The sequence below is a fragment of the Rhineura floridana genome, chromosome 3, assembly GCF_030035675.1.
Source record: "Rhineura floridana isolate rRhiFlo1 chromosome 3, rRhiFlo1.hap2, whole genome shotgun sequence".
NCBI lineage: Eukaryota > Metazoa > Chordata > Lepidosauria > Squamata > Rhineuridae > Rhineura > Rhineura floridana.
The window spans coordinates 133,709,595-133,723,479 of record NC_084482.1 but is presented as its reverse complement, the minus strand read 5'-3'; the positions used below and the strand labels follow the sequence as shown (position 1 = coordinate 133,723,479).

The following is a 13,885-nucleotide window of genomic DNA, read 5'->3' as shown; positions in this document are numbered from 1 at the left end:
GGGCTATCAATGGCTACTAGCCGTGATGGCTGTGCTGTGCCACCCTAGTCAGAGGCAGCATGCTTCTGAAACCCAGTTGCCGGAAGCCTCAGGAGGGGAGAGTGTTCTTGCACTCGGGTCCTGCTTGCGGGCTTCCCCCAGGCACCTGGTTGGCCACTGTGAGAACAGGATGCTGGACTAGATGGGGCACTGGCCTGATCCAGCAGGCTCTTCTTATGTTCTTAACTGGTTGGCCACTGTGAGAACAGGACGCTGAACTAGACGGTCCACTGGCCTGGTCCAACAAAACTCTCCTTATTTTATGTACTGTTGTAGAGCTTGGATTCTTAAAAAAGAAAAGAAAAAAGCTAGTGGTGTAGAGTTGGATCTATCTATCATTGGTTATTACCTCCTTTCAAAAGAAGTCATTTCCAGACGGTATAACCGTATTATTAGTCAACAGTCTTGTGTTGCCATAAAGGTTAACGTATTTATTATGGCATAAGCTTTACTGCACTAGAGTTAGTTATATATACATATAGGGTACGATTGTAAGCAGGAATCCAAGCTGTTTAGGGCTTTCAAGGTAAACACCTTCACCTTGAATTGGGCTTCACAGCGAATAGGCAGCCCATGTAACTCACGATTGGTATAACAGGCTTCCGTCTAACTGTACCGGTTAAAATTCTAGCAGGTACATCCTACGCTAATTGGTGTTTTCAGATTCTCTTCAAGGACAGCCCTGCCTACAACACATTACAGCAATCCAGTGGGGAGGTTTGCAGAGTATGGATTATTGTGGCAAGTAGCCTGCAAAGGCAACTGAAGCTGGTAAAAGGCATTCCGTGTTCCTGAAGCCACCAGGGCCTCCTGTGACAATGCTGGATCCAGGAGCACATCCTGGCAGCATGCCGGAGGGAGTGCAACCTCATCAAGAGCAGACTGTATATCTAATTCCTAGACACAGGGACCATCACTTTATGATGATTCATGTTAGTTTACCGGCCTTCTCCAGGTAATTACAGAATCCAGGCACCGGATTCTAATACTTGCACAGCCTCTCCTGACTCGCACGACAAAGAGAAATAAAGGTGAGTATGCGGCATACCGATATCCCCTCACTCCAACCCTCATCGTTTACTCAGAAGTAAGCTCCAGGGTGTCCGGGGGAGGGCTTATTCCCAGGTAAGAACCTATAGGAGTAAGCCCTGTAGATAACAATGCAACGTATTTTTGAGTAAATATGCTTAGAGTGGCGCTGTCATTCATTTCCCTCTTTTTCCCATTTCAGCCTGTCTTCTACTGAGCTGTTTTCTGAGAGACGAAAACAAACTACTTGTCCTAGAAGAGGGAAAAAAGCAGCTGACAAATAGAGCGTCGTCGCGATCCGTCTCTTACTAATTTCAGTCTAAGCCTAAACCATCCTCACTCCTGCGGAACAAACTGATGCACAACTCGGTCAGGATTGTACTCCTAGTAGAAAACATCGTCGCAGCAAATATTTAAATACTCTTCAACGAGGCAGACGAAAGGGCTCTCGGGAGTGGTAGTTTTTGGCTCTCCGAATACTCAGAGGATGGTCGTGAGCCAGAAGTTTCCTTAAGACTACAAATCCCAGGTCGTCACGCGGCGTCATGGGTTAGGAGACCCGCTGCCTCCTTGAAGGGGCTCCCCTTCAGGGGCACCAGGGATTGGCTACCTTGGCTGGCTTATTGGCTGGCTGTTCTTGCGCGCAGCCGGCGGCGGCTAGAGAAGTCGTGATCGGTCTCTGTAGCAGAGAGCGGGAGACGACGGTGAGGTGATCTTTTCGTCCTTTCCTGAGGTTATGGTTTTGTAAGCCTCTTGGAAGAGACGTTCGCCTAGTGAGGCCATGGCAGCCGTCGGACTCAAGGCTGCAAGCGGCGGCGGCGGCGGCGGCATCTGGAAAAGCGGCGGAGTCAGCCTCCAGCTGGTGGCCGCTGTTTCCAGCAATCACAGCTGTTCCTCTAGTAGTGGAAGAAGCAGCGGCTCCGGAGACCGCCGGCTTGATTGCTGCCACCAAAGGGCCCATCAGCACCAGTCTGCAGGGCATTCTCAGCCTCCGTCCTTCAACGCCAAATCCAAGAGAGCCGGGGACTCTAGCCATGCAGCAGCAGCAGCAACTCTCCCTTTGGGCAGCCAACAGCCCAGCCCCGTCGAAGGGATCGACACCAAGTCCTACCTCTGGGCCAGATACCACGAGATGAAAAGGCTTGTTTACGGTAAAAATTGCCCTCCGAAGGGGAAGGGGGGAGTAAGAATTCAGGTCTGTGCCTAAGGTGTTTGTGGAAATCGAATCGCATGGTGAGGAATTAAAATGCTTCCTCCAACTGCCCCACTGCGAATCTGGGTTCTATCTCAATCATTATATAAGTTTGTGGGGGTGGGGGGAGCTCACGTCAAATTAAGCCATTCACAGCCCATTAGGCTGGTGTTATGAGGACACCTGCAGTAGTTGTGGTCTAAATTCAGGAGGGAGAGGTGTGGCCAGAATCCCATGTAATTGCTTTTGATTTATGTAACATGTTTCATGGGATACCCATTTGTCACTATAGAGAACAAACAGGATCTACAGCCTTCTGAAATTAGAACTGCCTGATGTTCTCTTGAGAATAGCCTCCTGCTCAGGTGAGAGGGTGCAAACTGAAATCAGCTCATATTTTAACTTTGGACATGTTTCTCAGGATGTAACAGAGTCTCTTGAATCATTTTTGGTATCTTACATCTAGTCTGCTGTATTTCTATAGTAATTTTTATATGAATTTTGCATGGATTAGATTTTTATTAGGTTTCCTCCAGCCCACTTAAGGGCCTTTTGTATCCTATGTGCTGTTAATGCTTACATCTGAAATTAGTTAGTATTTCTTGTAAACTTTAAGTGAGTAAATGTCCACTTTGCAAAGTCATAATCAACACCAATTAGTTGCTCGTTACCAACTATGTTATAAAAGCATTAGCGGAAACTAGCTGGGACAACAAGGTCAAGATAAGATATAAAAATACTTAATTCTTTGATTCTAAAACCTAGTGATGTGAGGTGGAAACTTTTCTATGGCTCTTATTTTTCAATGGAAAGGTCTTCCAATCTAAAAAAATGCACTGTTTCATAAAATAAATGACATAATGAATGGATACACAGTCAGTCAAGTTGGGCAGTTTCAGATTTGCAGGTTTTCAGGTGACTGTCCCTAAGAAGCGCACTTCTGTTTTATAATACGCACATAGCTTTTCAAATGGTTAACATTAGTGTGTTAAGAGTTTTCAGTGTCTTCATTTTTCCTCTTAAAATTTAAACAATGCAAGTGTGTGTTACTGAGTTATCATGACAAAATACTTTAAAATGTTTTAATTTTAAAAATTCAAGTAAGTATTTGAATTTATTTGTAGATATTACCACACACTGTGGTTGCAATCCTATCCCCACATACCCGGAAATGAGCCCACTGAACTTAAAAGAATTTATTTTTTGAGTAGACATGTATAGGATTATGTGCCTGTTTTCTTAATCAAATCTTTTAGTTTTACTACTTTTGACTGTTGAAAAAACTTCTTTATATATAGGGCATCTGGAAGCTTTCCAGTTTAAACATTTCCAGGAATCCATATTACTGCTAAACCCCCAAATATACAGATCTTGCAGTCCTATCAGATTCATCATCCTACTTTGTTGTTCTTGTACTGTGTTTTGTGTTTGTGAAGAATCGTACAGAGATTAAAATGCAGGTCGTGTTTTGAGAACTAGTAAAATCTGTTTGGTATATCTAGTAGTGTATATTTAATATTAAACCTGCTGATATCATGTTGTCAATTTTACTTTTTTTGCTATTGGATTCATCACAGCCTTTTTCATTAGGTGTATTCCAGAACTATAAATGTCTACATATAACTATATCGCAAGGGTCAAAAGAGATCCATTTTTGCTAGGGAGAATTAGCAATGAGGAGCATAGAGGCAGGGCCTAGGACTATAGCAAAAACCTTTTGTGGTGATGTTGGAGACTCAACAGAGTGCCTTCATGCAGGTATCTTTGGAGACACAATGAAGCTGATGACACCCAGCTTCATCCCCCTCTCCTTTTTCATCCAATCCAGAGCAGGCAATGTATTCTTTGAACCTGGTGCCTGGTGATTATTATTTATAAATAATATAATTATTATTATGCCCACAATTGGAGGCAGTATGCTTCTGAATACCAGTTGCTGGAAACCTCAGGAGGGGAGAGTGCTCTTGCACTCAGGTCTTGTGGGCTTCCCACAGGCATCTTGCTGGTTACTGTGAGAACAAGATGCTAGATTAGATGGACCATTGGCCTGATCTAGCAGGCTCTTCTTATGTACTTATTTAAAATGTTTCTATTTTATATATTGAAAACATTTCTATACTGTTTCCCCTATCCAATCTTGAGGTGGTATAAATGAAAATACATATCAAAACATTAAAATGGAGAAAGAAAATGCAACTGAGAAACTAGGGCAGACTTAAAATTGTAATATACTGAGATCAGCACCCATAAAGACCCAGGAGCACAAATATTGTTTTAAAAGAAGCCTAGATGTCAGTAATGAGGGGGTTTTATAGTATGGGCAGCACTGCAAAAAAACCCCCACCCTCCCTCTAGTGGCTGCAAACTGTACTTCCATACAGTCCCGAGGGCCTCATCAGCTGATTGTAATGACCATGTAGGGCAGTAAAAAGAAAGGCATTTTCATGTATCCTGGTTCCATGTTGTTTGGGAATTTATAGGTCAGTATCAAAACTTTAAAACCTGGCCTGGTAGCTTGTTGGCAGCCAGTGTAACTCCGTTAAGAGTGTTGTGACATGTGCACGATAAGCAGTCTAGCAGCTGCCTTTGCACCAGCTGCAGTTTCCAGACCAGCCTTCAGGGCAGCCATATAAAGTGCATTACCATATTCAGTCTTGAGGTTACCAATAAATGGATCACACTGTCCATGAACAGGGATAGTTGGCATATCGGCCAGAGTTGTTAGTAGGTGCTCCTTGCCTTTATTTATTTATTTGATTTATATCCTGCCCTTTCTCCCAGCAGGAGCCCAGGGCGGCAAACGAAAGCACTAAAAACACTTTAAAACATCATAAAAACAGACTTTAAAATACATTAAAACAAAACAACTTTAAAAACATTTTTAAAAAGCTTTGAAGACATCTTAAAAAAGGTTAAAAAACATTGTTTTAAAAAAAGATTTAAAAACATATTAAAGCAATTCCAACACAGAATTTGCCATGGAGATTACTTGAGCCTCCAACGACAATGATGGATTTGGAAAACACCCCCAGACTACATCCCTGCTCCTTGAGGAGTATAATCCCAAACAGAACTCGCAGTCTCCCATTTCTAGACCTCGGAATAGCTCGGTGACAGTGCGTCCATCTTATCGGTATTCAGTTTTAGCTTACTGGTCCTCATCCAGCCCACTATTGTGTCCAGGCATTGGTTCATATCATGCATGGCTGCTCCTGACTCAGTCGTAATGGAGAAGTAAAGCTGGATGTTGCAGACATATGAGCACATCTCGCCCTATATCTCCTAATGACTGCTCCCAATGGCTCATATAGATGTTAAATAGCATTGGGGACAAAATGGTACTTGTGACACTCCACAGCATAATTGTCAGGGGACTGAGATGCATTCACCCAGTTTTACTCTCTGGAACCTACCCCATAGGGAAGAGCAGAACCACTGCAGTACAGTTTCTTCAACTTCCATCCCGTGGTCAATAGAACTGAAAACTATGGAAAGATCAAGCAACAGGGTTGCACTCCCCCTGCCCCTCTTCCAATACAGGTCATCAATTAGGGTGACCAAGGACGATTCTGTCCTGAAGCCAGGCCAAAACTCAGAATGAAAAGGGTCTAGATAATTGTTTTTCTCCAATTCGATGAGCTGGATGAGAGCAAAACAAGCTGAAGCATCCCCTTAAGGGAGGATTAGGCAGAACGTAGATATCTGGGTAAAACTGAAGTAGGTCACTGTTATTCAGCCTTGGGTCCCCGGATGTTGTTGGACTACAACTCCCATAATCCTTGGCCATTGGCTAAAATGGCTGGGGTTGATGGGAGTTGTAGTTAGACAACATCTGGGGACCCAAAGTTGAAGAACAATGAAGTAGGTCAGCCAGGATTTCCAACTCCCAATTATTTAACAATGGCAATAACAAAAATGACCCTGCTCCCTAAATTATACTGTTGAAATGAAGAAAGTTTGAGGGGGGGAGTGGACCCGGACCAGATTTGTGTGTGGAAGGACTGAGCTCAATTCTGGTATCCAAAACAAACTCCCCTACTCAGAATTCTTTAATTCTGACTGTGTGCCTTTACACTTGGCTCCAGTTAGTAGATCTGAGGGTTCTAGTAAAAAACAAAATAGATCTCACAAGCATGAAGTCTGCCCCATGCTGCCTTAAGGCACCAGAATACAGGTGGTGGTGGTCTGGATGCCTAAAGTGTTTGGGTGACTTCTAAACTGCAGGACCTCAGGGGAAATGGTTTCTTGATCATTGTTATATATACATTGTAACTTCTAGATTGGGTTTCTAGCCTGGGTTGCTCTTGAAGGGTTTTTGAAAACTTCAGTTGAGTGAGTTCAGTACAGAGCAGCCAGATTATTGGCAGATAACAGTTTCAGGGAGCACGTAGCATCTGTTTTGAAATGGCTCCTCTGGTTCCCAGATGGTTTCCAAGTGCAATTCAAAGCATTTACTTTTAAAGCTCTTAGCAGGTTGGGCAGTGTGTTAAGGCAGTGGGCCAGGGACCACCTCAGTACTGCATGCACGCAGCCTGGTTATGCAGTAGACTTTTGTTTGAATGGATGCTAGCAGCAGCTCCCTGCATGCCCAGTGCATGAACGGGAGTTGCTTAGAGAGCAAAGTGAGAATGAAGCTTGAGAGAGAGGAAATGGACAGTGTGGAAGACTGAAGGGGGGGAAGGAATGGGAAGGAGGGTGGTGAAATGGAGAGGAACAGGAGAAGACCCCCAGGGGTGGTGCTGATGCCTTCCATGAGTTAGTATAAGCCTGATTTGGTTAGGGTTGCTATAACCATACAATGGACTTGGCAGCTTACATTAAAAGCATCAAGCTGTATTTTAATATTCAGGATACCAAAACAAACTCAGCCTTCATTCTTTTTAAACTAGGTACTGCATGTCTTAAGTTAAGGACTAACTGCAAATATATAGCAATGTGGGTTAGTTGTTTTGTGGTAATTCTAGTTGGATACTAATGGTAGCAACACTTGGAAGGTAACTTTTGTTCCTGTTTTGCGGGTTCATTTGTCTGATTAAACAGCTGTACTCCTGGGGAATGAAGCAGTGTTACTCTAGAAAATTGCTTGAGAGCACAGACTTTTTGAGGACGTTTGGCATGTGAAGCTAATGCATTATGTTAAATCTTGTGTTATAAAGTGTAGTTTTCTTCATTTGCCAGTGTTGCTTAAGCTTAGTTGCTTTCACAGCATTTTATTTTCTGTATTTAACATTCTGTTTTGAGGAAATAGCTAATATCTATCAGGAAGTTATTCCTGTTAGCGTCCATGGAAATTGAAGTTCTGTAAGTATTCAGCATCTTGCACAATTCTGTTCTCGTCAATACAAAAGAGCATCTCTCAGTTATCCTTCCATGAGAGAGATATCTAAAATAGAAAAGGACATACTCAACAGTTTTGGGGAGATGATGGTAAACCATTTACAGAATAATAAATGACTGAGAGACTATAATGTTTACTATTCCAAGCATCTATTTCTAACAATTTTGTTATTCCAAACAACATTTAACTTCATACACATGAAGTAAGAGATCCTTTGGGTGATTTCATACATGTTTAAGGCTGTTGAATATGCAGAAATTCCTTCCTTCAAATTCTGGGGGATGTTCCACATTTTTTCATGGAAAGATTAAACCCAAATGTTTATTCCATCTAGTGAAACTATTTGGAAATTCAGTTGTGATGTGAAGCTGACATTAAGCAGAGATTTTGTAGGTCTTCCTTGTTAAAAAAAAATAACAACCACCTATTACAGTTCTGTTCATCCTATCTTAAGAGTATTGCAATATGTATTCCAGTATGAGATGAAAGGTGCTATTTTTCAGGACAGTTCAGCAAGCAACCTCACTGTTCTTCCAACAAAATCTATCCATTATTTTATCCATGTCAGTAATTTCCCTTGCATAGATGTTTCATACCATAGAGAATGAGCAGATTGCTAGAGTTGTGCTGGCAAAACAATCTTTGTATACACATCATCTTCAAGAATTCAAAATCAGTGTTAAGACATCAAACCTTAGCCTAATTCCTGTCATCTGATAAATAGGTTCAATCATTTGAGGCGAATATGTTTGGACTGAAGGGCATTTCCACCAAATGTGATGAAAATCTGCTTACTCAGCATTAGATTTCCAGCTTCTAAATGTTGTATGTTTCTCCAACTTGGGGCTGGGTCAGACATTTTGAAACCTCTGTTTGTAGAGCCTTCTAGTGTCCCTGAGAGCAATATGAAAGAAGTAATATCTGACCCAGCATGCCCATTAGAGCCATATCATCACTTCCCAGTGGTGATTTCAGCCACGGCATTTGTGCTGTTTTGTGCTTATTGCTCCTGGGAAGTGGAGCTATAATATGGATGAGCTGGGATGAACATTACTTCCTCCACAGGGCTATAACCCTGGGGCTATTTGGGGTACTTTACATGAAGATATTCTCAAATGTCAAATTAAGAATACACTTTTTTCCCCATGCTCATGTTTGCTTTTGTAATTCATGTAAAGGGGAAAGTGCTGGTTTAAGTGATCAAAATCGAGGGCAGTCAGTGGCTGACAGGCACAAGTGCTGGGATGGAAGTTGTGCCCTTCAGTGAAGCTTGCTTCCCACTTGGAGAACCAGCTCCTGAACCAGAGAGTTCTTAACTTTCCAGGTTAAGCTTCACAGTTATGCCAAATAGTTGCTAGCTGCAGCTCAGAAGAATGTAGTTCTCTATATTTGTTGTTGTTATGTGCCTTCAAGTCGATTATGACTTATGGCGACCCTATGAATCAGTGACCTCCAAGAGCATCTGTCATGAACCACCCTGTTCAGATCTTGTAAGTTCAGGTCTGTGGCTTCCTTTATGGAATCAATTCATCTCTTGTTCGGTCTTCCTCTTTTTCTACTCCCTTCTGTTTTTCCCAGCATTATTGTCTTTTCTAGTGAATCAGGTCTTCTCATTATGTGTCCAAAGTATGATAGCCCCAGTTTCATCATTTTAGCTTCTACTGACAGTTCTGCTTTAATTTGTTCTAACACCCAATTATTTGTCTTTTTCGCAGTCCATGGTATCCGCAAAGCTCTCCTCCAACACCACATTTCAAACGAGTTGATTTTTCTCTTATCTGCTTTTTTCACTGTCCAACTTTCACATCCGTACATAGAAATTGGGAATACCATGGTCTGAATGATCCTGACTTTAGTGTTCAGTGATACATCTTTGCATTTGAGGACCTTTTCTTGTTCTCTCATAGCTGCCCTCCCCAGTCCTAGCCTTCTTCTGATTTCTTGACTATTGTCTCCATTTTGGTTAATGACTGTGCCGAGGTATTGATAATCCTTGACAAGTTCAATGTCCTCATTGTCACCTTTAAAGTTGCATAAATCTTCTGTTGTCATTACTTTAGTCTTTTTGATGTTCAGCTGTAGTCCTGCTTTTGTGATTTCTTCTTTAACTTTCATCAGCATTCGTTTCAAATCATTACTGGTTTCTGCTAATGGTATGGTATCATTTGCATATCTTAAATTACTGCTATTTCTTCCTCCAATTTTCACACCTCCTTCATCTTGGTCCAATCCCGCTTTCCGTATATGTTCTGCGTACAGATTAAACAAATAGGGTGATAAAATACACCCCTGTCTCACACCCTTTCCGATGGGGAACCAATCGGTTTCTCCATATTCTGTCCTTACAGTAGCCTCTTTTCCAGAGTATAGGTTGCGCATCAGGACAATCAGATGCTGCGGCACCCCCATTTCTTTTAAAGCATTCCATAGTTTTTTGTGATCTACACAGTCAAAGACTTTGCTGTAGTCTATAAAGCACAGAGTGATTTTCTTCTGAAATTCCTTGCTCTGTTCCATTATCCAACGTATGTTTGAGATGTGATCTCTGCTGCCTCTTCCCTTTCTAAATCCAGCTTGGACGTCTGGCATTTCTCGCTCCATATATGATAAGAGCCTTTGTTGTAGAATCTTGAGCATTACTTTACTTGCATGGGATATTAAGGCAATAGTTTGATAATTACTGCATTCCCTGGGATCCCCTTTCTTTGGAATTGGGATATATATTGAATGCTTCCAGTCTGTGGGCCATTGTTTAGTTTTCCATATTTGTTGACAAATTTTTGTCAAAATTTGGACAGATTCAGTCTCAGTAGCTTGTAGCAACTCTATTGGTATGTCATCTGTTCCTGATAATTTGTTTCTTCCAAGTCTTTTAAGAGCAGCTTTCACCTCACATTCTAAAATTTGAGCAAAGGGAAATAAACTTAAAACGCTGAATATAAAAATATAGGACGATCTCCGAAAAGGGTAGGGGCAGGAACATCATAATTCAGGATAGAATATGTTTGAGAGCACTACAAAATTGTTTTTCTTTATTCTTTTTGGCATTTGAAGTAGAATGCTGCTTGTATTAATGATGTGTCAATGGCTTTCATTTCAAACAGAGGAAGGCAATGGTAAACAGGGGAAGGCAATGGTAAACCACCTCTGAATGCCACTTACCATGAAAACCCTATTCATAGCGTCGCCATAAGTCAGAATCAACCTTTCCATTTTCATTTCAAAAGAAATACCTAGTAAGAGGTGTAGTATGTCTTCTATTAAAAGTGGAAAGCGACCACTGATTTTTGCAAATTAACAGCATCCTCACTCCACATGGTCAAGTGCCGAAAGGCTGATCCTGGGGTGTTTTTCCCCCCTTTGGTCTTATTCCAGATCTTCTCCCACCTGGTGTCTGCAATCTTCTTAACCCAGCAGCTATTTATGCAAATAATGAGATAAGCCTGGAAGATGTGGAGATCTATGGCTTTGATTATGATTACACATTAGCACAGTACTCAAATTTGTTGCATTCTATGATATTCAACACTGCCAGAGACATCCTAATTGAACAATATAAGGTAATGTACCTTAATTTTGCTATTCATTTTCTAATTAAGTGTTGCTTTTATCCTTTTGTGACACTTGATCCATAGCAGGTCAGTACAGTATGGAAATCATCCTGAGACAAGTGCACATGTAAATCTCTACTCATGTGCTTGGGGCTTATAAAATGCCCTGCAATAAAAGATCCTCCAGCACCTTTTGTATGAAGTCCAGTTCATGCATAATACTAAACTACAGTTTATGCACAAGCCTTGGGTCCATGAACTTCCCCCTCCTCCTCTGGCACAACTACAAGGAAGCATTTGCTTCTGCTTCTTTCATTTTTTAAAACTAACTGTTGTTTGTTATGACCAAACCTTGATAAACTGTGGTTAGTGTTAACTGTGGCTAAGGATGATTAACTACAGTTTGAAGATGGTATGGTTGAATAAACCGTAGGTAACAGTAACCACAGTTCATCCAGATTAATGCATAAAAACTGTGGTAAGCTGAAAATGTAAGCAAATGCTTCCAATCTTTTCCTTGTAGCCATTCCTGAGGAGAGAGTACACAACCTGAAGGCTAGTGCACATAATGCTAAGCTATGCTTTAATGTTACATGTGGTCACAGCTGTTGTGCCAGTTCTGACATGATGCTAAACTTTAGCTTAGTGTTACACTGAACTGCAAGAAGCTTTGGGCTTGCATGCTGTCTTCTCCATTCCCCCGCTCCAATACTGTCACGAAGAGGAGTTTTGATTGTTCACATTCATTTTAAATTAATTGCAGCTTGCTGAGATTTTATTTGTATTACTTTTTTTATCCTGCCCTTACAGGAAACAGATCAGTGTGGTGTACATGCCCCCCCCAATTATCCTGCAACAGCCCTGTGACTGAAAATAGTTAGCTTTACATTACCAATGAGTTTTATGGCTGACACACTATGCAATATACCAAACCACACTGGTCTTCTGGGTATCTATGGGTCTTTGAATGAACTAAAATATGTGAGCATGGTGTACTATGCAGCCCTGTGTGACAGGATGGACTGATGCTTTCAAGTGGAATGTTTTGTAGTATCCAGAGGGACTCGGGAAATATGAATACATTCCTGGATTTGCTATAAGAGGGCTTCACTATGATGTCCACAAGGTAAGTTTTACAGCTTCAGTCTTTGTTATGTGTGTGTTCACTATATTCATGGAGATGGGGAACGCAGCGTGTGGGTTGCATGCCCATTGGAAATATGTGTGTGCCTGGTGAGTTAATGGTTTCTGAGAAATTATGACTACTCTTGGAAGAAGAGATGCCATTAACAAGGACTCTGAGTCTTTGGGTAGGCAACCCTTTGTGCACTGAAGGTGGTCGCCTTCAGACATGGCCAGTCACACACCGGCTTGAGAGCATTGCCAGAGTTTGCTGCATCATCAAATGTATAATTCGTTTATACACGTGTGTTACACTCAACAGTGTTGTCTTAATGGAATTGTTTTATTATCTCATTTAATTATGGACTTTAATTTGTAATGGTTTTTATACTTTGTAAACAACGTAGCTGCCTATTTTGGTGTTAAGCAGTATGTATGTTAAGGGACTGTAAGTTGAGTGGTTAAGTGCATAATAACTGGCCATTGTACACATTCCTCAGGCCTTGTTGACAATGTGCACGTTAACCTTTCATGAAGAGGGAATTGTACACATATACACTCTCTCTCCCAATCCTTGCTTCCCTGCTGGGTAACCCTTCCTAAGCTGATTAAATCTTTTCTCCCTTGTGATTCCCATGATGATTGACCCCATGCTGCTATTAAGCTTTTTCCTTTTCCTTCTGGGCCGAGGCGGGGGCAAATTAAATCAGATATGCACATTCCATAAGGCCTGTTGGGGATTATGCATAATGACCAGAGAATGTTCAAATTCAGTTGCTATATGCACATTTCCCAAGGCCTGTTGGAGATTATGTATATTAACCGAGAAATGTGCACAACCCTTTTTCATGGAAGGTTAATGTGCACATTCTCCATCAGGCCTGGTGAATGTGCACAATGGCTGGTTATTGTGCACATTAACTGTTCAACTTACATTCCCCTTAACATATACAGTAATCAATAATAGCTCTTTTCCTCTTTAAGACCTGAGAAAGATTATGCTTTTGTGAAACTTCTAATAGAGGCCCAAGTGATTAACAGGCAAATTATATCGTTTCAGTATGCTGGGCAACTGCTATGCCAGAGCTAATGCTAACCTAATGTAATTGCAATCCCAGTTGCAAAGTTAATAGCACAGCAATAGAAATTAAGGCTAATGCAGCACTTGCATGACATCCAATGGCGGCTGGTCCACTGGGGCGAATGGGGCACTGCCCCACCAACCTGTGCCCTCAGCCGGCCTTCTTACTTTCAAACAGTACAGGGGGTGCCAACAGCTGTCAACTTTTCAGTCTCAGTGTTGCCCTTCTAGAACTCAGCAGGGAGGAGAATGGGACAAACTAGAACTGGTTAGCTCTACCTGTCATCGCCTTTGTCTCCCTCCACCTACGGTTGTCCTCTCTGCTTTCCACCCTACCACTTCCAATGGGCACCAGCCACTTATGACAACATCCCTACCAACTCTGCCGTCCCCCATCAATCACTAGCTGATGGTATCCCCACATTATACAGGCTGGGGAGACACCAATCAATACATGGGTGCACGGGCGGATAGTGATATGCCATGATTCAAACGTGCTTCCAAAAATAGATGTTGGTGCCTCCTCATGGCCC

The 13,885-nt window shown here is 41.8% G+C and overlaps 1 protein-coding gene across 2 annotated transcripts in view; it reads left to right on the top strand.

Moving 5' to 3' along the window:
* Window positions 1-1,278: 1,278 nt before the first annotated feature.
* NT5DC2 (5'-nucleotidase domain containing 2) overlaps window positions 1,279-13,885 on the top strand; it is a 43,826-nt gene continuing 31,219 nt past the window's right edge. Inside the window, exons 1-3 of one of the 2 annotated variants that reach the window (XM_061617983.1) lie at window positions 1,280-2,219; window positions 10,974-11,158; window positions 12,201-12,275. In XM_061617983.1, the coding sequence (XP_061473967.1) occupies window positions 1,850-2,219; window positions 10,974-11,158; window positions 12,201-12,275 (630 nt within the window). In that variant the 5' untranslated portion in view covers window positions 1,280-1,849. Of the gene's footprint in view, window positions 2,220-10,973; window positions 11,159-12,200; window positions 12,276-13,885 lie in introns of both variants that reach the window. The other variant, XM_061617984.1, reaches the window with a different exon arrangement.